The sequence below is a fragment of the Protobothrops mucrosquamatus genome, unplaced genomic scaffold (genome assembly GCF_001527695.2).
Source record: "Protobothrops mucrosquamatus isolate PMUCROS unplaced genomic scaffold, P.Mucros_1.0 scaffold2236, whole genome shotgun sequence".
Classification (NCBI taxonomy): domain Eukaryota; kingdom Metazoa; phylum Chordata; class Lepidosauria; order Squamata; family Viperidae; genus Protobothrops; species Protobothrops mucrosquamatus.
This window is the reverse complement of record NW_015388325.1, coordinates 39,872-65,202: the sequence shown is the minus strand read 5'-3', so window position 1 is coordinate 65,202 and position 25,331 is coordinate 39,872. Positions and strand designations below refer to the sequence as shown.

The 25,331-nt window shown below is 37.7% G+C and overlaps 1 protein-coding gene across 1 annotated transcript in view; it reads right to left on the bottom strand.

Moving 5' to 3' along the window:
* The window catches only part of ABCC4 (ATP binding cassette subfamily C member 4), a 141,994-nt gene that overhangs the window by 78,764 nt on the left and 37,899 nt on the right, over nt 1-25,331 (bottom strand). Inside the window, exons 13-15 of the mRNA XM_015824442.2 lie at nt 23,521-23,558; nt 22,446-22,546; nt 20,288-20,434 (exon numbers count right to left, since the gene is read on the bottom strand). Coding sequence (XP_015679928.2) covers nt 20,288-20,434; nt 22,446-22,546; nt 23,521-23,558 — 286 coding nt within the window. The remainder of the gene's footprint in view (nt 1-20,287; nt 20,435-22,445; nt 22,547-23,520; nt 23,559-25,331) is intronic.

The following is a 25,331-nucleotide window of genomic DNA, read 5'->3' as shown; positions in this document are numbered from 1 at the left end:
TTTGGGCACTCGGTCTCTAAAAGGTTCGCCATCACTGCAATAGGGGAAGCCAGATTCACTTAACAAACGCATGCTTCATTGAACAGCTGCAGTGATTAGCTTAAGAGCGGAGGCAAAAATGATCATAAAATGGGGCACAATTTATTTAACAACTGTCTTACTTAGCATTAGAAATTCTGGGCTCCATTGTGATCTAACACAAGGACTACCTTAGCAGCTTCTTAACTCAGGTGTTACCCATACAAATGTGAGACTTGCAGCAATTTCTAGAAGTAATCAGAGGGGCCAAAATAGCTGGAAAAGGTGGTCCTGAAGGTGTCTAGTTGACAAGCCATGCAACCAATGCAGTCCTTTGCAAAAACAATGTTATGTGCTCCCAATGACAGGAGCTCAAAAGTATGTGGGTTGTGGCATTTTGAAACTGTGATTTCTAAATATTCTTTAAAGGTAGCTCCAAGTAGATTAGTTTATAGTAGTAGCTGCCCAGATGGACTATAGCAGTGCTACTCAATCTTGACAAGATGTAGGGATTTCAATTCCCAGAATTCCCCAGCCAGCAAGGTTGAGGAATATTGATCTTCAGAACACCACAAAGAAACCTTTGATGTTTAAATATGTTACAATTTTGAGAAGCGTAATGCATCAAGAGAATGTCTATAATTCAATGGATTAAATTAAAATATATGAAATGGCCATCAACTTCTCCATCTTGCTATATCATTTCACCCAAAGATACATTTCATCTGTACCTCCCTACCTTATTAATATAATGTGACATATTAAAGAAAGTCAAAATCCTTTTGTTCAACCCAATCTACTCTACTGGTCCATGAAAAATGAAAAAGGGAAATCATATTCATCACCATGACTTTACTGTAAAGGATAAACAACACACAGTTTAATTATCAGAAGAAGCCCTATCAGGATCAAAAATTTTCACATTTCACATTAGTGCAGTTAACAATTATGCATATGTAAAGAAAACATGCATTTCAAGGAGAGTGGATTGAGAAAATCTCTCCATTTTTATAATGGAAAATTATCATTAAAATACACATTTGCTATTGACAAAACAGGAGATATAACATTTGACACAATTTGTGAACATTACAAAAAGAGCTCTAAAGTCAGGAGAACTATATCCCATTACATTTCAGTGTAATATATATCTTCCTGATACTTTTAGGGTATTTTCAAACTCTTGCTTCCCTTGTACAAAGAATGTTAGCTTTTACAAGGAATGTATTAATTCCAGAAATCTTAATACTATCACAGTAAATAATGGCTGGAACACACACACACACACACACACACACACACACACACACACAGGGAGAGAGAGATTTAACATTTCTACCTAAGTAATTAAATACCTTTCCAATGTCCATTAATCATAGTTAAATAAGGGTCTGTCAGCAAAGTTCTATGTACATATTTGGGACTATGCTACAGTCAAACACTTTGCCGTATCTAAGTTAAACAATGATTCATTAAACCTCCCTCTCTATATAATAGTTAGGACAAACTTGAAGTGAAAGGATCGAAACACTTTTGTTCTTCATAAAGGAGACAGTATGTGATATCCTTTTCTTACAAGCTCTGTAAATTGCTTTAATTGCTTGAATCAGAATGTGCTCAGGTGGTTCCATCACATCCATGCCTGGCTTTTGCAGCTGTCTGTTGACACTCGAAAGTGGATGTTCAAATCTTTCCTTCCAAATAGGAAGCACACATCGCAATTGAATCACCTGCTTCAAAAAGTTCGTTCATGCGTTCTCATCAAAGGATCCAATAAAAAGTACGGTACCATTCAACTCTTAAATACTAAAGTTTAGAAGCTGAGCAAAAGACCAATCAAATTATCAGTCGGATGGGCTCATATGTGGTCCAACAAACTACACACATTTTTACCATCTTCTTCTTCCCTATGTCCAGTTTGTCACATCAGCATTTTCTGTAATATTAGAACCTGTTGGGAAACACCCAGCCAGGCAGGGGAGAAGCTTCAAGCACAGAAGTAGCCTCCAGTCTTTATGCAGTTACGGGAAATCCAGAACTGACCCCCACCTCCCAAGCTCCATACAGCCTTATCTATCTGTTCCCAAGCTGAGGCAGGCAATCTGAGAAGATTCCTGTATAATAGGCAGAATATAATAAAGTAGCAAGCATGGAAATGTATGGTCTGGTTGCTTGTGCCTCACAGTACCATATAGTATGGTTGGAATACTTTCTCTAAATTAATACAGAAAAGTGGGCTTTCCCTACCCAATTCAATTCAATAACATTAACAAAATCAATTCAGCTAGACCTTTCATTCCAGGTAACAATGCAGCCCAGAGTCCCTATGGATAGCGAGATAGGCAGCATATAAATTTAATAAGAAAATAATAACCAGCAAACCAAGGTTAATGAAATATATGAAACCATAGAGGTCTTTACTTCCACTAACCTAATATTACATTACAATTATTTTTTTGGCAAAACAAGTGTCACAATATGTAACTAAACAGGTCTTTTTTTAATTTCTGAAAATAAAATAGAGCCCCCAAATTACTAAGCATCTTTTCTGAGTCTCTTGCTCTGCCCACAATCGAGCTGTGGGCTAATTTGCCTTTAATCTGATCCCTTGGTTGGTCTCCCAAGGTATACCCACATACCATACCACATACTTACAATAGTAAGTATTGTATTTCCTTATTCTGGTGCTCCTGCCAAACTGGAATTCAAGTTCCCAGAATTCCCCCAGCCAAGTCAGCTACATGTAGATCAGAGGTCTCCAGCTTGTGGGCTGCAACTGAGGTTTGCAACTGGGCAGTGGAAACAGCTGGTGAGCTTGCATGAACAGGGGGCAAGCACATGCGTGTGTGCTCCATTTGCTTGAGCAGCAGTCATGTGTGCATGCTGCTCATGAAAATGGAGCTGTGTGTGTGTGTGCACGCTTGCCAGCCACTTGCGCAAACCATCCCCTCCCTCCCCCCCATCGGTCCACAAAGCTGGCAACGTTGGGGAACTCTGATCTAGATGATTCTAGATTAGGGGAGATTGGTTGCAGAGGAATATTTAAACAGCTTTTTATACTGTATATCCCTTCTTCTCTAAGAAAAACTGGTGTGGGGAGGGGTACATCATTAAAATGTTTTTATTGCTACTTTAAGTATTTTCCAGTTTCAAGGCAATGACAAATAATTGAATTTGTCCATATCAATTGCTGACAGAAAACACACCCCACAGCAATGCTAGTGAAGTTCAATGCAGTACAATCATAAAATCATCAAAACCATTAAAATTGGGTTTCAAGCAATAAAAGGAACCAAGTTTCGTTTCTGAAAAAAAATAGAGAAAGCTAAAAATATGTATGTATGTATCTTGAACGGCTGACAATTACTGATCTATTCTAGTTTCCATTCCATGTTCTTATAAATAAATGCTTATAGAGGCATCTTATCTTTTAAAAAATATGTTACTAACATTGCCTGACCATATACACTACTATGCAGTTATTACTGGCTACGCTACAGGATTCCTCAAAATACAAATAAGAAAAATACATGCAAATTTTCTCTGCCCTCCTCAATATGTGCCAGAAGACAGAAAGTAACAAGAACATAATCACTCTCCTGGCTTCTGTAAATGGGCACCATGGTACTGAGCAGTTTCAGGACACAACAAACCCATGAGTAGTGTTTTTATATCCTCAGTTAATTTACTATTTGAACAAGACTCTCAGTCAAACAAGAAGCTAGTCACAGGCTGGGAAAAGAAAGGTTTGAATGTTACATTATGAGGGAGAAGTTTGTCCAAGAAAATTTACTTCAGTTTTTGCCCCATAGTTGGCTGTAACAATAGCACTCCTGTTTTTTTAGATAGTAATTTATTAATATTTATTAATAATAAATATTAATATTTATCAACATTGATAATTACACTAGAAAGTTACTACAAACTAAAAAAATAAAATAATAAAAGGTACAGAAAAGAAAAAAATAGAAAAATATGAATACAGTAAAGAAATAGAAAAGAAATAAATGACTTCCCTTTCCTCACAACTATAATTTTAGTAATTTATCACTTTCTCTTAAAACATCATAAATAATCTCTTCTTCCCATGTCTCATCTTTTATCTATAAACAAAGCTATAAAACCTTGCCTTTTCAGTTCTGATGTCCAAAATACGTCCCTTCACCCCAGAGAATAAAATTATAGTTTTCTTTCAATCTCCTGTGCTTGCAATGGGCTGGCCTCCTAACAATTACTCCTCCTAATCAATTTCTCTATTGGTTCTCAATGATCTTTCGCACAAACCATTCCTCCTTTATTATGGGAAATAGACAGTACAAATGGAGTACAACCAATACAGCTCATTTGGCTTTGAGTCCTTTTGAATTTTAGCCAGTTGGTACTATCATCAAGCAAAAACTTGTTATTCAAAATCAACCTTGTCAATAGGAATGAAACATTGGTTAAAAAGGAACAGAAATATTTTGTTAAAATTATTAATAGCTGAGGAAATTCCTCAGGGGACTATCCACTATTCCATTGTTCAGATAGTGCTTGACTTACAGCCATTTGTTTAGTGACTGTTCAAAGTGACAACAGTACCAAAAAAAAGTGACTTATAACTATTTTTCACACTTATGACTGCTGCAGCATCCTTATAGTCATGTGATCAACATTTGAACACTTGGCAACTGGCATGTATTTATAACAGTTGCAGTATCCTGGGTCCTTTGATCACCTTTTGCAATCTTCTGAAAAGCAAAGTCAATGGGGAAGCCAGATTCACTTTACTGTCATCTTAGTAACTTACTACAGTGAATCACTTAACAATTGTGGCAAGAAAGGTCATAAAAATGAAGCAAAACTCATGTAACAGCGGTTTTGCTTAGCAACAGAAATTTTGGGCTCAATTGTGGTTGTAAATTGAGGACTAGCCTTTTTTTTTTAAATTGGATTAGTAATCTCCAGAAGAAAGCGGAAGGTTATCATTGAGATTGTAAATTATATCTCAGTCAAAAACACAAAAAAGGAATGAAACTTAAGCAAAATAATTATGTGTTTGTAGGTCAGAGTAATGTCATTAACTCTTTTATGTGATTGAGGGACTTTCCCCCTTTTCTAGTACCAGTAGTAAAGTACCATACAAGAATTACATACTAATAACGGAAGCACTCATTTTTATTTTGCTTTATTTTGTAGGCTGCTTAGACAATTGCAGTTTACAAAGTAATTATTAGTATAACAAATAAACAAGTCAGAATTGCTGTACCTGATATCAGACAGGCATGCACACTTAAAATGAGGCATAATGAACACCTGACAAGAAGGTTATTAAAACGGGAAGCCACTGAGGAAGCGATTCTGCTGAACAAGCTGTCCCAGGACAGACCAAGAAGCTCAGGCAGAAAGGTGCTCATTTGTCTTGAAAATAATGGTTGCCTGGGAAGAAAATGGGCTGAAGGTAGCACATACCTGAGACCTGTTGTGTCTCATGAAAAGAGATCTTACCTTTTTTAGCCCAGCCAGTTCTCCCGATGTACCCCAAAAGCAGCTATCAAATTGCCAATGTACACAGAGGTGATATCCAGGCATCAAAAGGCCAAATTACATTTGATACACAACTGTAATCACACACTGCAGCTTAAATACTGTTCCCAGGGAAATCTAAGGCTTATGATACAGCAATCCCATTGAAGTTAAGCATGTTTAGGCTTGGCCATCCTTTGTTCCATAAGAGAAGGACAACAGAATATCAATGAAGAAGTGCATAAAATCACACAGGAATACACACAGGACTGCACTGACTGTCTCTCTAACTCAATTGATTGTATTCACTTGCTTAAAAAGCTGGCTTGCAAAGCAAAATGGAGGGAAGGGCATTCTTCTCTCTGTGAGGCCTCAACTATATTCCCAAACCAACACCCGGCTGAGGGAGAGACTGCTGAGATGCTCATGCAGAAACAGTCACTCACCACATGACAAAAGAGTTGGAGAAAGGACAAGGTCCTCCCTCTTCTTCATTCCTCCCCTCTGCTATTTTCCTCCAACAGAAACTATCAACAGGTTAAGTCGCACATCTAAATGTAATGAGATCCTCTGGCCCCAAGTCATTGCTTAAAAGTTATGATTTAAATACAAAATGATATTTGAGAGAATATGAGTATGGACAGGCAGCCACATTTGGAAGCACAAAGAAACACATTGAGAATGAAGATATTCACACGTGTGAAGAGAGAGAGAGAGAGAAAGAGAGAGACTATCTGTCTGGTACAACCACGTCTGTCTTACAAAACTATCAGCCTCAGGCATCGAAACACTGATTTGCTTCATCCTCAATCCACTGCAGTTTTGTCATTATGAGATTTAATATTCTTTGTTGTCCTACCTAGAATACTCAGGGAAGCATATGAGTTTTTGATGAGGCCTTTTGATTATATTCCAGCTGTTTCCTAAGTCATTTGGTTTTCCTCCAAACAATTAGAATAATTTATTCTTTAAAAGGAAGTTTTACTATCAATCCTATTTCTGGGCTTATTCTGAGGAGAAAGGATGGAAGAAGAGACTCCTGGGTATGGATGATCAAAACCTCTTTCTTTGCTCTCTGAGGATTAACAGGGATGAGACTCAGGGCTCATAGAGTTCATAGGGTCTAACAAACACTGATGTATCTTCCTCAGTGGAAACACAGATCATGATATTGTCAGGTCTATTCAGATAGCCATGGGTAAACTACAGGTAGTCCGTGACTTACACTCATTCGTTTAATGGCTGTTTAAAGTTACAACAGCACTGAAAAAATTATTTATTATCAGTTTTCACAGTTATGACTGTTGTAGCATCCCCAGAGTCATGTAATCAAAGTTTCAGTGCTTGACAACAGCCATGTATTTACTAATGGTTGCAGTGTCCTGGGTCCTGGGATTGTCATTTGCAACCTTCTTAAGGAGCTTCTGACAAGCAAAGTCAGTGGGGGAAGTCAGATTCATTTAAAGACTGCACGATTTACTTAACAAATTTAGTGATTTGCTGGAAAGAAAAAAGGTCATAAAATGGGGCACAACCTATTTAACAACTGTCTTTCTTTGCAACAGAAAATTTGGACTCAATTGTAAGTTGAGGACTATCTGTAAATGTTCACATCCTTTGTGAACCAAAAAGTATTTGTCAGTGGGAATCCTACTGGAGAAGAATATAATGTCTTGTTTGTCAATCACATCATCAGTGAAGTTAATGTTTCTACATAAAATTGAAAGTCCGGCTTCCCACTTTAACTATATGGATGCTTAGAAAAGGCCTCTAGTCTTTTATCACATTTATGCTTTTGTTCTTCTCCGCTTTAAAATGGAGGGCCTTGTTATTGATTATGATACTGCAAATAACAAGACACCAAGCCTTTGGGAACTGGTGGGTTAGACACTGAAGTACTCAAAAATGACTAAAAATATCAGCCCTCAAATATCAAATTCAAGGGAAAAAAATTGTAAGGACTATAAACCCATCATGTCTTTATTCAAGTAAAGAATAAAGAACGCTGCATAGAATAATGTTCCCTAGTTTCTGGCCCACAGCAAGCAACCTCAAAGAAGTTCCTGCACTCCACTGCTGGAGTTAGCAGCACATCAGCTCTCTCCAGTCTCTGTCCTGCAGCAAAATCAAAGTAAGGAAGCAGAAAAACTTCCAACCTCTTCCACACCACTTCACATTCTGAAGGTGACCCAGCTGCATTTACAAAGTAGCTGATGATGATGCTGTCCTAGTCTTGCTTTGCTGAGCCAAATAAATGTCCTTATGTGGTTGCAAAACAGTAGTCAGCTTCTGTTTGAACTGAAGGGTGACCTCTATCAAAGGTCAAATTCAAACACTCTTGGTTGCCAAACTGTAGGATCTCAGCCGGTTTCTTTCCAGAAAAAGATTTGGAAAAAGAATCTTTTCCTCTTTCTTCTCTTCTTCTTTTTCAGCTCCTCCAATTCTTCTTTCGAGAGTTTTTTCTGATTGGAACGGAAGCCTTCCACCTCAAATAGCATATCTTCATGGCTTTCTCTACAAATGCTGGTGATCACTCCACTTCATCCTTCATCCATGAAAGCAGATGCAACAGATGATGACTGTCCTGTGCCACATGTTCTTCAATGTTGTATTCCACATTGATCTCTGCAAAAGATGCCGCAATATCCTCAACTCACAATGCTGTAGCTCCTTCAGAAATCCCTGACTGACAGAGAAGAATCTTCTTCTATACGATCCAATATAATTTTGAAGGTGTGATGAGTGTAGTATGACTTGAAAGTCACTATCAGACTATGTTCCTTGTCTGGAGGTGGTGTTGTCTAGTGAGAAACAGGCAGGAGCAGGCAGGCTGAAGAATGACCAGAGGCATTGTCAAGCAACAGGAGGGCTTTGATAGCTAATTTATTGAAGACAAGTTACCTTTGCGTTTTTACAGACAGCAGCTGTTGATGCATTCAGAGAAAAGGACTGCAGTTTACCTCCTACTGACTCTCCAGATGCATGTACTGTGTTTAATGAGTCTGGAACATAGGTTTAATGGAATGATCCTCCGGTTCCTGAGTTTCTTTTTCTATAATGTGGTTAAAATTATAAACATGTTACCAGAAACTTCATGTTGTTGTCCTAATCCCAGATGAATGCTGTTAAAGGCATTAAAAAGGAAGCAGAGAAGAAGGGGTAAGATATAGAATACAGCAAGCATGTTAAACTGCCAGCCTGCGGGCCGGATGCAATGGGGAAAAAGTCATGATACGTCACGCGACGTCATGTGATGTCACAAGTTTGACATGCCTGGGGTACAGAATTACAGAGTTAGAAGAGATCTTGGTGGTCTTCTAGTCCAACCCCCTGCACAAGCAGGAGACTCTATATCATTCTGGACAAAGGGCTATCCAATCTCCTCTTGAAAACCTCCAGTGATTCTTAACTCTATAAATCCACCTGGCATAAAGTCAAAATGCTTTTGTTCCTTTTAAACATCTGGAAATTATTTACAATTCATGAATCCACTCAGGATCAATTAAAGCAGTCCAAAACCTATTTTAGTATTATAGAGTTGAAACAGATCTTGGAGGACTCCTAGGTAAACCCAATATTCACAGCAGGAATCCCAAGACTATCCCATCAAATGATTGCCCAACCTTCAATGATGGAGCACCCATGTCTCCAGAAGGCAGGCTGTTTCACTGCTTCAGGTGAACTCACAACCCCTGAGTTTATGTCTGTAAAGGATCCACCCACTGGGTCTTGTTTTATCCTTGGACACTATGTCTAAATCCTCATTTTCTTCCTTGTACAGCCCTTCAAATATTAGAAGACTACTCTCATGTCTTCCTTCCCTTCTTTAAACCCATCTTTTGGCTAAACATATCTATTTCCTTTAACTGTTCTTTAGAGAAATTAACCTCCAATAATAGGATTTAGATTCCACCCACTGATTCTTAACTTATGCTCAGGCACTATGGAAAATAAATTCATGCACTTTTCCTTGTGACAGTCCTTCTGTCTGTACTGGAAGACTGCTATGGTTCTCCCTTCAGCTTTCTCTTCTTTAGCCACTTCTTTAGGCTAAACATATCCAATTTTTTAAAATATTCTTCATGGATTTAGCCTCCTTTTACATTTAAGTTTGGGACAAAACATCCCTTATGGATGTTTTGCGTAAAACAGGTTAAAATGAATTTATGGTTCATGGTTTTGCCGATAAACAGGAGAGATTATAGAAATAGGATACTCATGATGTAACTTTATAGAAAAAGGTACATATATAACTGTATAATTGCTGTAAAGAATATTGGAAGTCACTTCTTTAGTACCTTCTTTTCTATGTTTCTTTTTATTTCTTGCACTTTAAAGCTTTTCCTTTTATTTTTCTTTTTTCTTCCTTCCTTTATATTAATTTGCATGAGTTTTTGCCTTTTTTTAAAAAAAAATTAATATAATTGATAGATTTTAAAAGTTAGGACAGGAATCAGCAAATGTTTGACATCAGAGAGTTTAGAACTGGATTCAAAACCCAGTGAAGGATTACAGCTTGCCTGTATTTTTGATTATTTGTTCCAAGTAGAAAAAAAGTCAGTATTTAGGAAAATTAAAAATCAATAGTGATATAAAGCCTACATCCTTTGTCCCAATTCCCCCCTATCGCAAAATCAACCAAATTACACCTGTCTCTCAAAACTCCAGTACTGTTTCAATATGCCATGTGAAACACATCCTATGAATTTAAGATCAGATAATCTTAAATAAGGATCACAAACATTCAAGAAACAAGATTTATTTTCTGACAAGCTCCATCAAAACCTCTTGGCCAACCACATTTAGCAAATGGAAAGGACAGGTACATTATTGAATCAAATTGCTACATTGATCGCTTTTGACAAAGACCATAGCCCAGCTATTAAGCTTTTCTGTATTTATTTTCTGTTCATTAAGACAGGTTTTTTTTCTGAAACACAACAAAATGAACAAATTATGTAAATATAAACCTTCACATGCAGCACATATCTGACAGCACCCAAAAGCTAATGTAATGTAATCACTCATGTGTTTGTAGTCTACTGAAGAACAAGTACTTACATGTTTATCCTTTTTTTAAAGAAAGTTTCTGTTTTACTACAGTTTGATGCCATAAATACTTTTGCATGTAGCTCATCAACCCGTAAATAAGGAAACATGAGCTAGACCAGCATGTAATAGCTTTACTTCATTTTACATAACATGACCTCTCTGACTCTAGTTAAGTCTAATTTAATGCACTTACTTAGAGATTTGTTTAAGTGTGCAGGTCCCAATCAGCCACACTATCACTACTACCTGATGGTGCAACTGAGTCTGGCACGGCCAATGATTCTGATTCTGTTTCAAAAGCTTGAATTTGGATTTATGCATTAAGAGAGGGATTGACTCAATAACCGGTCTACAAATTTTGGGAAATTATCGACCTCTGAGATAAAATGTGTTAATTCTTACATTTTGATTAGATGAATTAGAAACAGGTAATAAAGGTGCTGGTTGGCTAAAGTTTTCAAGATTTCACAATAAAGATTTATACATAGCCGAGTATATTTGCCTACAAGGGACAGAAGTGTCTAATGATCATTATGCCTCATAACTTCTCGACAAAGTACAGTAGTACAGTGAAAGTGGTACCACGTGGAAGTATATAAATTTATCTTCTCTTTGAGACTAAAGATTATTACCTAACTGTAACTTATTGTTCTTTTATTGCAAGGTACATTTGTCTTGGTCAGATATCCGCATCATACAATTACATCTGGTGGCTTATGAAAGTGTCATTGCCTAACATTTCCAAGGAACAGTTGCGTGATATTTTCCCTCAGAAGCTAAGATGTCTCGAAACTGTGTAAACAACGCAGATACCTTCTGCTACGTGTGTGGCAAGGTTACATTTGCATCTCAAAAGTGCAGGTAAAAAAGGGCATACCACCTATATTTTGGATGCAAAATAGGGGATCAGGACAAGAGTTGGGCCCCTTATTATTGTTGCATTACAAGTGTAACTTATCTGCGTCAGTGACTAAACAAGAAGAAAAAGTCCATGCCTTTCGCAGTCCCAATAGTGTGGAAGAAACCCACCAATCATAATAGCGGTGTTAGAGCTTGTCAGTTTTTCATGCAAAAAGCATGAAAATGTTACACGAAAACCAATAAATGAATGGAAAGTTATGTTATTGGTATCAATAAAAAGATAAATTTATAATGACGGGTGTGGCACCATTCTCATTGCTATATCACATTTTGCAGAAAAGCTATGAAGCATAATCGCACATCCCCCTCATAATTATGAATTATTTTGATGCAATGTTGATCTGAAGTTGGATATTGGAAACTGGAGCCAATTAATACGCAGGAATTAATTTTCTTTTATTAGTGACCCAATTCTGGTAAAATTAAGCTACTTTCATTTCTGAGGCTTTCTCCTTGTAGACCAATTGTAGACAATTGTTGGACAGCCCCTCACTGCTAGGTATCCACTTCTATTAAATGCACAACAATTTCTCAGACCATGGATGTGAAAAAGAAAGAACAATGGAAACATATTAAGCTTGTTAATGGTTATGCTGATTTTTTGTTGTTGGTTCTATTTTTTTTATCTCAGCTTCTGAAGGTGTGTGTTGTTTTCATAGTTATGTCTTTTAATAATTTTTCCTACTGTTGTTAGCCACACAGAGTCAGATAGAATAAATCAATTGAAATGAATATAGCAGCCCTACATTAAAGCCATTTTTGCACTCCACCTCATTTCCTGGGAAGGATATTGCTTATTGTGTCATACATATATCCTGCTTATTGGGCTATTAAAATTACTGTCTTATTTTTATGCTCGTTCCTTTTCTGTAGGAATCCAGAATCTTGTTAAAGTATCTGATATTTAACAAAACAAGAAACATTAAAAAAAAAGTTCTCTTTGGTCTTGCAAGAAATCCTTAGGTGAGCAGATATCCTTTTGATTTTCATTTACCAGAAAGTAGGTTTCTATGGGGGAGAATTCTGTATATGAAAGCAGTCACTGTGAAGTCTCTCCACCACGCCAGGGCACAGAACGACGATGTCATTGCCCAATGGATGCAAATTGTATCATTTGCATCATTTGTGGGATCAGGGTATTTGCAACGCAAATAAAAACAAGCTTAGATAGCTCCATCGTGACCGCCAACTTTAATTTTTTAACTATGCTCTGCAGATATCCACACAAAATGATGTCATAATATGCATCATGTCACTGTATATTCTACAGAACACCTCTGGCTGTATATGTTTGGGAAGCAATCATTTTAAATTACCGGCCTCTGTAAACTGTTGGAACATGAAATTAACAACTATGTAGCACTTTGAAGGTTCAGAGCGTTGTGGGTATTTAACAAGTCTAAAACTCTATGCCTCTACTCTCAGCTCAACCCACCTCACAGGATTGTTGTAGTGGGGAAAATAGGAGAAGGAAGATGTTTTGGATATGTTCGCCACCGTGAGTCATTATAAAAAATAATAAAGGCAGGATACAAATAAATAAAAATCTAGTAGTAAGCAAAGATGCTATACAACAAATCCCTGTATTTTACAGTGCATAGATTCAGAATATGCCCCAATTTGAGAAAATAAGAGTAAACTTTGTGAGCTAAAAAAAACATTTTACACAGAGTTGTAATTTTCTAATAGTGTTTTTATCAGAATCTTTACAATGAATGAAACCTCTCACATCTATCCCTCCAATTTCACAATTTATATCTTCCCATCCTATTTAGTCACAGTTCTTCACTCTTCACCTTTACTGAATATGTATAATAGTTTGGGTTCTCTCAATCTAAGAAGTGCTTTTGGGAGGAAAAAAATCAACAGTCGTTCAAAGATTCTCCTGAGCACAAAAACACTCCACAACTGTTACATAATCTGCCAGGTGCATGCAATCTGGCAGAAGCCTAATTAATTCATCCAGATGCTGCAGCATAGATTACCCAGGATCATCTGGAAGAATGTCTTCTCTGCATCACAAAAACAACTAGCAGCTATTAATGAAGTAAGTTTTAATTGTAAGAGGCTTCAGTGTATTCCAATTCACAGCTGCCCAAGTTTCAGAACTGAAGACACTGCTTTCATAAGTAGTATTGTACATCTCTCAGTTCGGAGCTAATGGAGAAATAGAAAAACTTCACACAGCCCAGTATGCTTCCTCAGGATTTTGCTTACCCTAGTAATTGGCTAATTAGAAAAAAAAGGTATCAAATTCAACAAAGGATGTGCCTTCATACAGTAATATCACTGTCCTTTACTGCATTGGCAAAGTCCAATGCCAAGACCCATCATTAAAAAATACCCCTTTTATAAATAATTCAATCATTTGTCATTAGACATACTGAGTCCCAAGTATCTTTACTGGAGGCAGGTCTAAATCCTCTGTGCTTTTCTTACCAGGTTACATACCTCATTTTAAGCTGGCACAGGGCTGTATCAAATCCTGGGAGGTGGGAGGTGACAAAAGTCACAGAGGAAAGAGGAAGGTAAATCTTAAAGAAGGAAAGGTCAGTTGATCTATTGCTTTTGTTCACCAGATTTCTTTCCAACCGTCTAAGCTACCGTAACTGCAAATCTCCCGAAGGTTCTTACCTGCAACATTGGAAAACTGCCATTGCTCCAAAAACAATACAGAGAGGAATGCCAGGAACATGGAAGAACGTATTCTTCTCCCTTTTGGGGGGGGGGGGAGAGATTAGATTCACAGGACCTAGAGCTCCTCTAATCTTGATACTTCTCCTGAAAGCCAGGAAAAATAAAGCCAGCTACACAGCTGGTAGCCTTATTTTTTCTTTTAGCTCCCTACTTCAAATTTTTATCCTGACTAGCATGAATCATCTGAAATAGGCAACTATTCTCCGTCAGACTTTTCTTCCTCCACAAGCAGGAGGAGAATCTTCACTGGGTCACCTGGATCTGCAGGCCCAAATACTTTTCTCTTTAATTGAGACCACAGGAAAAGGGTCTCCTCAACCTAGTTCTCTGTCTGCTTTGCTAGTCTTTCTCTGGCATGGAGAGTTGGTCTGGGCACATAAGACACGCTTAGCTATAGTTCAATCTCCTTCCTGAACATCTGACATGGTTGTTGAGAAACTTTCAGAAAGAACACAGATTTTAATGTTTGCCTGTCTTGGGAAGGTTCCAAGGTTCCAGCAATAGGCACACAGAGCAAAGGGTCTCAAGTCTCTCATGTGTGGGTTTGACACATCCCGTGTTGTGTTGGTGCAGATGGAAAGGAAATGCACTGCTCCACACAGTAATTTTGTATCAGATGCACACAGCTCTGCATCTGATACAATCTGTAGTTCATATCTTGGGAAACAAGGGTTTTGGCAGAAAAAGAGTCTGGCGACAGTTAACACACACAAACCCTGAATGCATTATTTGCCTTATTTTAGCCAACTCCTAGAGCAATCAGCTTCATAAAGGGTTGCTAACAGAATCACAAGCGTTATAATCAAATAGATGCATATGTAAGTAAGACTATTTAAACTTGTAACAAAAGCTATTATGATACAAATAGCTGTAACAGAGCAACTCCCACAAAAATCATTCAATATCACACCCTGATAAGGTTAAGGTACACAGAACCATTGTTATATGAAAAAAAAAACATTTAAGGTATTCTTTTTGCTTTAAACATGTGGCAGCCAAACAGGTTTAATTACCACACCTTATACTTCAGCCTACTAACTGTTTCAAGAAAACACCCAGGAATAATATTTAGAATATTAGAACACAGAACATAGAATAAAAGCGTTGGAAGGGATCTTGAGGTCATGTAGTCCAGCCCCCCTGCTTGAGCAGGAGTCTATTCCATTCAGACAAATGGCTGTCCAGCCTCTTCTTGAAAGTGATGGGGCAGCCACAACTTCTGAAGACAAGCCATTCCACTGGGTCTAACTTTGTAAAGTGTCATTTCTATTAGATTTCTTTTGTCTATTAATGGGAAGAGTAAACTTTTCCTAGGCAATGAATATTAACATACAGTAAAAAGATTTTCCTACAATAAAGATACTCAGTCAAATGAAATGGAAATAAAACTAAAGCTATCAGTAATTTTAAATGATCTAAATGAGAAACATGCAAATCATCAAAACCTCCAGATGTGCGTTTTTCATTAAGATACAGATATAGATACATACTAAAATACATCTAGTTTCAAAAAAAAAAAAAAAAAGACCAGTTTAGTAATTCATTCTGGACCGACATAACACAGTGATCTTTTGGCAATATGCCCAAGAGCTTATATGACTGATGAATGATATTGCCAATGGAATATTTTAATATGAAGCTACCCCTTGTAACCTGTTCATATGATCCATCAAAAATACTAGCTGCTTTTAAAATTACATGCCTTCCAACCAGTATGTCTTGTTTAAACATGCTATCTACCTGAGAAGAAGAACAAGCAACGATTGCTAAAAACTATCCTGAGTAGTCTCACCATTCAATCTGGCCAAATTGTAACGCAAACTTCCTTCTGATACTGTTGGTCAATTAGTCCTGCTTTTTTGTTTTGTTTTGTTTTTTGAGAGGGAGAAAATAAGCCCCCGTGCCTTGTTTCTTGATGTGCACTCACTTTTAGATACTTTTGGAATAATACCATAGGAATTTCTTCACACAGCCCCTAAAAGGAATTCATTCCACGTGATTTACATGACAAATCTTTAGGCCTTTAGGTTTGATGAACACTGAAAAAAACTAAAAAACAAACAAGGCACCTTGCGATGATCTTAACTCAAATTAGAATTGTCAACATTCCATTCTAAGCATTAAGAATTCAGACAGTTGCCTGTCCTTTAAGATATTGGATATAAATATGAAGTTGCTTTTTCTTTGGTCTATTTAACTCAGCATTGCTTACACTAATTGGTAGTGTGTCTATAGTCCTTCAGGGCCCCATTACATTCAAAATAATGGAAGTCAGGCTTTAGAAATTTTATCTATATCCACACATTTCAGTCCTCAAAACATGACACTAAGAATAGTCAACTTATTTTCCTCTTTTAAAAGGGCATTCATAGTAAAGCTAGGCTAGAATAAAACAGTTCATGCTGCCCTCTTGTGCTAAAAGAACAGAAGACATAATTATTCAAGATTCAGCTAATGCAGCTGTTGTAATAGTCTTTTCTTACTGTACCATTTTTCAAAGACTAGATCAACTTGGTAAATTTTACTAGCAGTTTGCCAAGAGGCACTTTGTCAAGATTAAGAATGGGTGGTGCACACTAAGCTTGCTCTGCTGCACCAGCACTTGGCAGTAGTACCTTAGTTACAAGGGGTTCATCAAAAAGGTCTATTTAATGCTGTTGCTGCTACCATGACTGTGGCCAATAAAAAAAATATGTTAATTATTCACCCATTAAGTCTCTCCATCTCTCTTTCAGACATTATGGGTGGAGAGCCCTGTTAGTTTATGGTGACAAAAAAATCAGCAGCTGCCTAGGAGCATTTTTTTTCTCTTCTGAAGCTTGCAACAACCTTTAATAAAATATATTAGCCAGAAAAGGAGCTACCAGGATCCTCTTACCCGACCCCCACCTGCTCCTGGTCACACTTTCTCATTTTTACATTTGTTTATATTTGCTTTATGCTGTATACCACTAAGATACTAACTGTGATGGATGCTCCAAGAGTTTAACTAGAATACTGTAATTGGAAATCTGGCATATGTCAGAAACACGCTTAAGCATGCCCAGCCAGGTTTGGCCTGCAGAAAACACAGGGAGATACTAGCATGATACTTTTGTAAAAGTAAAAAGACCAGAAAAACTACTTTTCACTCTGCACTGAATGAAACATTAACCAATAGTCTTGGTTAAAGTCAGAAATACATTTTGGCTTGGTTATGTGGTCATTAGTAAGCTTCCCTTTTAATACTTTTCTTCTCTTCCAAGTTCTTTGTGAGTCACAGAACTCAATGGAGGAAGGATACAACTGTTGACAGTGAAAGAAGCTTTTAAGGAAGTGGAAGTTACCTGAATATATTACTTATTCTCAAACAAGGTGAGCTAAGATCTCAAATTATTAAGAGCTTCCTGCTGTTAGACCTCTCAATGGCAGTCAGATGAGTTATCCCTGCTATGTTCATTCTAGTTCATGCAGTCTAAGATTTATAAGCCTCTTTCATGCCATGGTTTCATGTGCTAATATGAAATCAGTAATTAACTAGACTTAACTACAATTATAATTTAGGGGACACATATGTGACTTAAGACATATTGTACATGTCTAGATTTAGTGCATAAAAGAGCTGAAATACATTGTTTTTTATATTTATGATACCAAACTGCTAGTTGCATTTAAGTTTTGATTTTCCAATATAACTACCTTGAGGCCATTTTCTCTAAAAATGTTAGGTGGTAATATTGCCAGATAACTAAGTGAGAAAAATGGAATTTGGTCACCATTATTCAAAAGGATGTCACAATTTAAGAAAAACAGAGATATGTTAAATCAGGGGTAGTCAACCTTGGCTCTTTTATGACTCATGGACTTCAACTCCCAGAATTCCTGAGCCAGCTCAGGAATTGATGTTTTCTGTCTAGCAGTTTAAAGGCTCCTGTATGTTTTTAGAAAATTCCAATAGAATCACTACAGCACAATGATGCATCTAGTATAGAGCTTAATTGCATATTTTTTTCTGCCATTTTATGACTCTCTGCAAACTTCTATTTCTTCAGAGCTCTTTTAGATTACTGTAGTCAGTAAATCAAAACCAATTCAGTTCATATTTACTTTTTGGTTAATGGACCTAAAAAGTAATATTAAATATTATATCCACAAACCAGCTAAAACTATATGTACATATACCTTTATGTGTGTGTGTATATATATATATATATACATGTGTGTATATATGTGTATGTATATGTGTGTGCATGTGTGATATAAAGTTGACAGTAATCATTCCTGAGAACATGCATTGGATTTTAATGCCCATAATCCTCATGCAGCCTTTGATCATGCTGGTTCTGGATGAGGGGAATTGAAACCCAAAACCTATGGTGAGAACCAGGTTAAGAAAGAAAAGATTCTGAATAATACCCACAGAGTTATGCAAAGTAGATTTTATAATCTACTATGTTGCTTACATAAACTTACTCAATCAATATATGAAAAAACAATAGCTACAATTTGCATTAACGATCTTAAAGTGGAAATCAACGTAGAACAAAATGTATGGCCTATCCTTTTCTCAGCCTGCCTTGAAGAAGTATTTCGCAAACTAGACTAGGCAAAAGATGGAATAGAAATCAATGTTGTCTATTTAAACCACTTAAGATTTGCAGATGATGTTGCTTTCTTCTCACAAGACCCAGAAAAGTTACAAAGACACATACCTGAGCTGCACAAAGCAGGAGAACCATTTGGCTTAAAAATAAACTTGAAAAATACCCAGGTTAATAAATTCACTTGAAGAAAGAAAAAATGTATATCTGGAGAAGAACTAGATATAGTAAACTACTACGTATACCTTGGCCAACAGATCTCAATGGAAGGTGATACAAAAAAGGAAATTGAACAGCGTGTTAAATGTGGTTGACAGACATTTGGCAACTTAAGCGTAATTTTCAAGAACAGCCTCCCCCTATGCCTGAAAAGTTTTCAATCGGTGTGTGCTACCTGTTCTAACATATGCCAGCAAAACATGGACACTAACCTCACAATCAATTCAAAAGCTATGAGTGGCGCAAAGAGCCCTGGAAAGATACGTGCTTGGCATCACAAGACAAGATAGAAGGACACGAACATGGATTAAAGAACAAACCAAATATATGGTGCCATCAAAAGAGTAAAAGAACTGAAATGAAAATGGGCTGGTCACATAGCAAGAAGAACTGAGAGCAGGTGGATCAAGGCAGTCCTAGAATGGATCCCACTTGATAAAAAGCGTCCACGAAAGAGACCGAATAAAAGATGAAGCGACGACATCAGGAAGTATTGTGGGCCCAACTAGCAAAAGAACACTCAGGACCGTATTGGTTGGAAATATGAGGAAGAGGCCTTCATCCTGCAGTGAACAGACAAGGGCTAGAATGATGATATTACTATCAAAATAAACTAAACATGTTACCCTTTTTGGCAGTAAGAAAACAAGGAGAGTTTTTACAGAAAACCAATTTTATGTTGCAAGTTGGACCGTAAATTAGAGGGTGAAAATATTATTCTGCACTTTCTCAATTAATGAACCTTTAAGCATATGCCATGTTGTCAACTAAAGAAGACATCACTGCAAAAAAAATTCCAGCTACATTAAGTAGACATTAAAAATGTGAACATTCTGCAGATACCACTTAGCTGAAAAGTGGCACAAAGGAAAACAAATCATATATTTATACAAGAGCCATGGTGGCGCAGTGGTTAGAATGCAGTACTGCAGGCTACTTCCGCTGACTGCCGACTGCCAGCAGTTCCATTCTCACCAGCTTAAAGTTGACTCAGCTTTCCATTCTTCCAAAGTCGGTAAAATGAGGACCCAGATTGTTGGCAGTAATATACTGACTTTGTAAATTGCTTAGAGAAGGCTGTAAAGCACTGTGAAGCAGTATATAAGTCTAAGTGCTATTGCTATAAATCAAATCTACAAGCCACCAACAATGTTGTCAAAAGAATAACATACATGCAATAATGTCATACTTCAAATGGTGTGATGACATTTTTGAATCACATATCATCTGCTTCTTCTTGCCCTTCCCTGGAATAGTCAGGAGTATTCCACTATTGTAAAGTGGTAGAAACTTACCAATAGGGTTTCTGTCAAAAAACAGCACTGGAGTTCTCAGAACTGACTGAAACATTTTGTTATGTAAAGTCCGAGCTGCGTTAACCAAAATGTGAAACATAAGTAGACTCCTCAGTATACTGAAAAGTATTGTAGCCACGGTTAAACCTGTATTTAAATGAAGGACAGCGTTACATAATGTAATCTATCAATTTCAAGAATCTATTGACAAACATTTTTTTAAAAAAAAAAGCCATGCGTCACAATGATAGTAGTTTGGCAGTAATTTGTTTAACATCAAATACTATTAATTTAACAAATCTTCTACGACAAGAAAATTAGTAATTCTGCCCAAATTATTTGCCTCTAGCTAGGTAACTGAGGTGCATGCTGACAAAACAAATAGCTTTTTGAATAAGCTTGTGATCTGACTTAGGTTCATTCATTAAAATAAGTAAACTTATCTCCTAAATTATTTATTTATTGGATTTATGTGGTGCCCATCTTGTCTGGAAGCGAGACTCATATTTTTTTCCCAAAGAAAGTCCTCTGGCCCAGAGCTGCTATTGATTCCTCTTTGGTGGAAAGCATACATAAAGAAATAACTGACAGACCTTCATGGAGCTACATTTCAGCTGACATGTAGTTAACAAAGGATCCAGCCAAACAATTATGGCTTGTACGTTGTTCTTTATTTTTTAAATATTTTTTAAATGCTTTTTAAAAATATTTTAACAATGGGAATTGGGCAGCATATACATTTAATAAGTTATTAGTATATTCATTTTAATGAAGAGAAGGACCAAGGGTGACGTGATAGCAGTGTTCCAATATCTCAGGGGCTGCCACAAAGAAGAGGGAGTCAAGCTATTCTCCAAAGCACCTGAAGGCAGGACAAGAAGCAACGGATGGAAACTAACCAAAAAGAGAAGCAACCTAGAACTAAGAAGAAATTTCTTGACAATTAGAACAATTGATCAGTGGAACAACCTGCCTCCAGAAGCTGTGAATGTTCCAACACTGGAAGTTGTTCAAAAACATATGTTTGCTAAATCTGGCACCAGTGGAATAAAGATGTTCTTTTAATTTCATCTTTATTATATGTTCAAAGACATACACAAGACCCAAAGTATGCTTTTTTCCCCAAAACAAATTACAAAGCAGCGTGTGGTCCTCAATGGAACTGCATCTACATGGAGGGAAGTGTGTAGTGGGGTGTCCCAGGAGTAATCTAATTAATACAGTCAGAGAAGAAAACAACATCTTCTTAATCTATAATTATCTACATACTACTATTTGTTTGTAATCTTCAAATGGTACATCATAAAGCAGCCATTTTTGAACCAAGGCACCTCAATAAGGTAATTTACATAATTCCAAGAGCCATTACACCCATGGGAATGAAATTTGGGGAAGATGTGGCTATTTCAGTGTTGCTGTGCTGCCATTAATTCAGCACAGGTACACTGTTACAGTCAGAGTCATGTGATCATCATTTATGTTCCCTGATAGCTTCCCACAAGTCAATGGGGAAGCCGACAGAAAATGTAGACTTGATTGTGGATTGGCAGTGCTCCCTGCCAGCTTCTCACAAGGAAAATCTTTGCTTATGGGAAGCTGGCAGGGAGATCAGTAATGGGGAAGTTGGTAGGAAAGGTTTCAAGTCTCCCCTACCCTGAAGTTCTCCAGCCTCTCTTGGGCACGCCGCACACCCTTCCTGACCAGCATCACACTCCCATGGACCCAACATTCAAGGTATGTCTTGCACATACTTGTGTACCTCCCCAACTCACAATGCACTCACAATGACCTCCCAAACCCAGGCAGCACCACTTGCACGCCCAACACCCTTCCTGATCTGCACCACACTCCTGCATACCATTCCTGTCAGTGCTACACCAGTTGGAGGATGCAAGAGGCATTGTACAGATCAGGGAGTGTACACAGGGTGCTTGAGAGGGGGCACACAGGTCAGGGAGGATGCATGCAATTTGTGGAGTTGCATACTAGAGTTTGGGGATATACCAGAACCATTTACATGATAAGGAAATATTACTGGAACAATGACCCAATTGGACACAGGTTGTCTAGTAACATTTAAAAGTTATAGGAAAACTGCATATTTTGGGATCATGGCCTAGATTTTTGCAAATTACAGTGACATTTTAAAAGTTTTTACCTGCATACATTCCTAAATACCAGGGAAGATCCAGAGTTTCTGTGATATTTTGCCCACCATATTCCATTTTAGTGATATTTAGCATTACTTGCTGGTTTGCCCTGTGGACACATGGAGAGAACATATTTCAAACAAGTTTGCAAGCACGTGAGAACATATTGGTTGGACTAAATTTCTGGTCTCTCTAAGTTTCAAAGAAGTTTAGCAAATGCTCCCAAGCAGCTCACTTTGTAGTCAAAGTGACTGTAGTCCTTCTTCAATTTTAGTCTGTAATTTCTGAAATAATAAACCAAATGTTGGCTTCTGCTATTATATGTTAAATAAGGAAGAGGAAAATCAATGCTTTGGCAATATTATGTGATTCATAACATTTAGTTTTGTCCTGGAAATAAATACAAAAAAAATAGGGTTTGTTCCAAATTATGTTGTAATTTAATGAAACATTTGCATTACCTTTCAACAAATAACAATATACGGTAGCATAGACCATAGAAATCTAATACAATTGACAACACTGAATTGTTTTAAAAAACAGTAGAGTATCATGTAGAATTTAAAATGCTAAAATATTTTAACTCTATCCCAATCTGGGATCTTAAAGGTTTTTTAAACAGATGCCAAGGCACTTCTCTACTTGGATTGTCTCAAAGCTTGGACACCCCATGATGGATTGGAACATACGGCCTATATGAACAAAATCTGTGAATGCACGATTTCTTTTATAAACTGAATTTTCATTCACTGAAAATTCATTTAACTGAATCAATAACATATAGTCAAGAAGAAGTTAAGGCTAAAACATGCATGTTAACAGGATACTAAAATCTTTAAAGATTTTATACTGGTATTTGTCATCAACCATTTCATTTACTGATTTTTTTCTGACATATTCTGTAAGCTTTGTTTTGTTGTTTCAAAGGTATTTTTTAAACTTTGAATGTGTACTTTATTTCATTATTTCATGCGTAATTTCAAATATTTTTCTATTGTATATAATACAAAAGTCCTCATTTCTTCATTTGCTGCTTTCTTAAAACTAATCGTCTACATGATTTATATAGAAACAGTCACTCACCAGTAAGAAAGCCACCAATCCTGAAGCACATAAGTAACCTAAAACAGTTAAAACAATTGTTTTAGAATTTATTTTGGATTATTTAATGCCTTGTGGTTTAAACTCAAAACATGTTTCAAATATTATAAGCCAGTGGTGGTGAATCTATGGCACGCATGCCAGAGGCAGCACTCAGAGCCCTCTCTGTGGGCACGCGCGCCATGCCCCGGAGATGGCAACCGTCCCTCTTCAACCAGCCACCTGCTAACTCGCCAAGGTCCCACGTGGCCGCATGCATCCCAGCACAGCTGGTTTCCCTCCCCCCCATCCCATCCATCCTGGCTTCTCATGCTCTCCTTTTCCCAGGCACAACCCACTGCATCGCCTCCTCAGCTGTCGGCTGGCCATCCCGCTCAGACGCGGCTTCTCTGAACTGCTGGCGATGGGCTGCAGAGCCCCAGAGTGCGCCGGTTGAGGGGCCAGCAGGCTGTGGCTGCTGACGGACACTGTCGGCCCCCATGCACTCGCTGGCCTCTGTGTGCTGATGGTGTCTGTGCCGCTGGCCTCTGTGTGCCAATGGTGTCAGGCAGCAACCGCCCCGGCCCCTGCCTCGTCTTGCCCTGTGACAATGGCACTCCTGCCCTGCCTCGCCTTGCCTTGCCTCACACCTCAGGATGAGCCTCCTGCCTACCGGCCCACCTGCCAGAGACCCCCTGGATCTCCCCCAACTCTGCCCGGCCCCCACAGGCATCCCACCATGGGCATGGTGGGATCCCCACAGGCATCCCACCATGCCCACCTTGGCCACACCCACCCAGTCTGTCATGACCACCACAGCCACACCCACCCAGTGGGCCACGCCCACCTGGCACCTGGCAATAAATAAGTGGGTTTTGGGTTACAGTTTGGGCACTTGGTCTCTAAAAGGTTTGCCATCACTGTTATAAGCTATCCTTGAGCCTTTTCTTTTTAGATGTACATACTATTCAAAAAGTAAATACATGCATGCACATACTTGTATTAGATTCTTCTAGTCAAATTGTATTTTTTTAATAAGTGGACAGAAGCAACTGTTCATGGCGTGAAGTTAAACACAACACCCAAAGGTGCTTTTTCAAAAGACAAGTGGATTTTCCTTATTTTTGCTTGAAGACGTTACACTTCTCATCCAAGAAGCTTCTTCAGTTGTGAACTGAAGAGAACTGAAGAAGCTTCTTGGATGAGAAGTGAAACGTCTTCAAGCAAAAATAAGGAAAATCCAGTTGTCTTTTGAAAAAGCACCTTTGGGACAACCATGACCCGGATGACTGAGAATCTCCATAGACATACATATTTTTATAGCCTTCAAAGCCCTTCCCCATTTTAGGTTATTAGACTTAGCATTAAGAATTTTGTAAAGAGATTTTAATGTTTCAATATTATAGTCCAATGCTGTGATATCAATGCTAATTTTTGCTATTTTTATCTTTCATAAGATTCGATGTTATTATTAAAACACCTTATGCTAATCTATGACCCAAATAAAGATTTGATGGACTGAGACCTCCAAATCAATCTTGAAGAAAAGTAAAGTTTCTGGAATCCCTTTCACAGACCTCAGCATATTATTGAATACTAGCTGTACCCAGCCACACGTTGCTGTGGCTCAGTCTGGTAAAAGCGTGTGTTGCTTTTACGTCCAACAGATGGCGCTGTTTTTCAAAAAAAGCATGTTTTTACCTGTCACAGGTGTGACATCTATATAATATAGGTATATAAAAACACGTGCGTATTCGAATGCAACGTTGTGTCAAAATTTCAAAGCAATCGGTGAAGAACTTTCGGAGATTTAA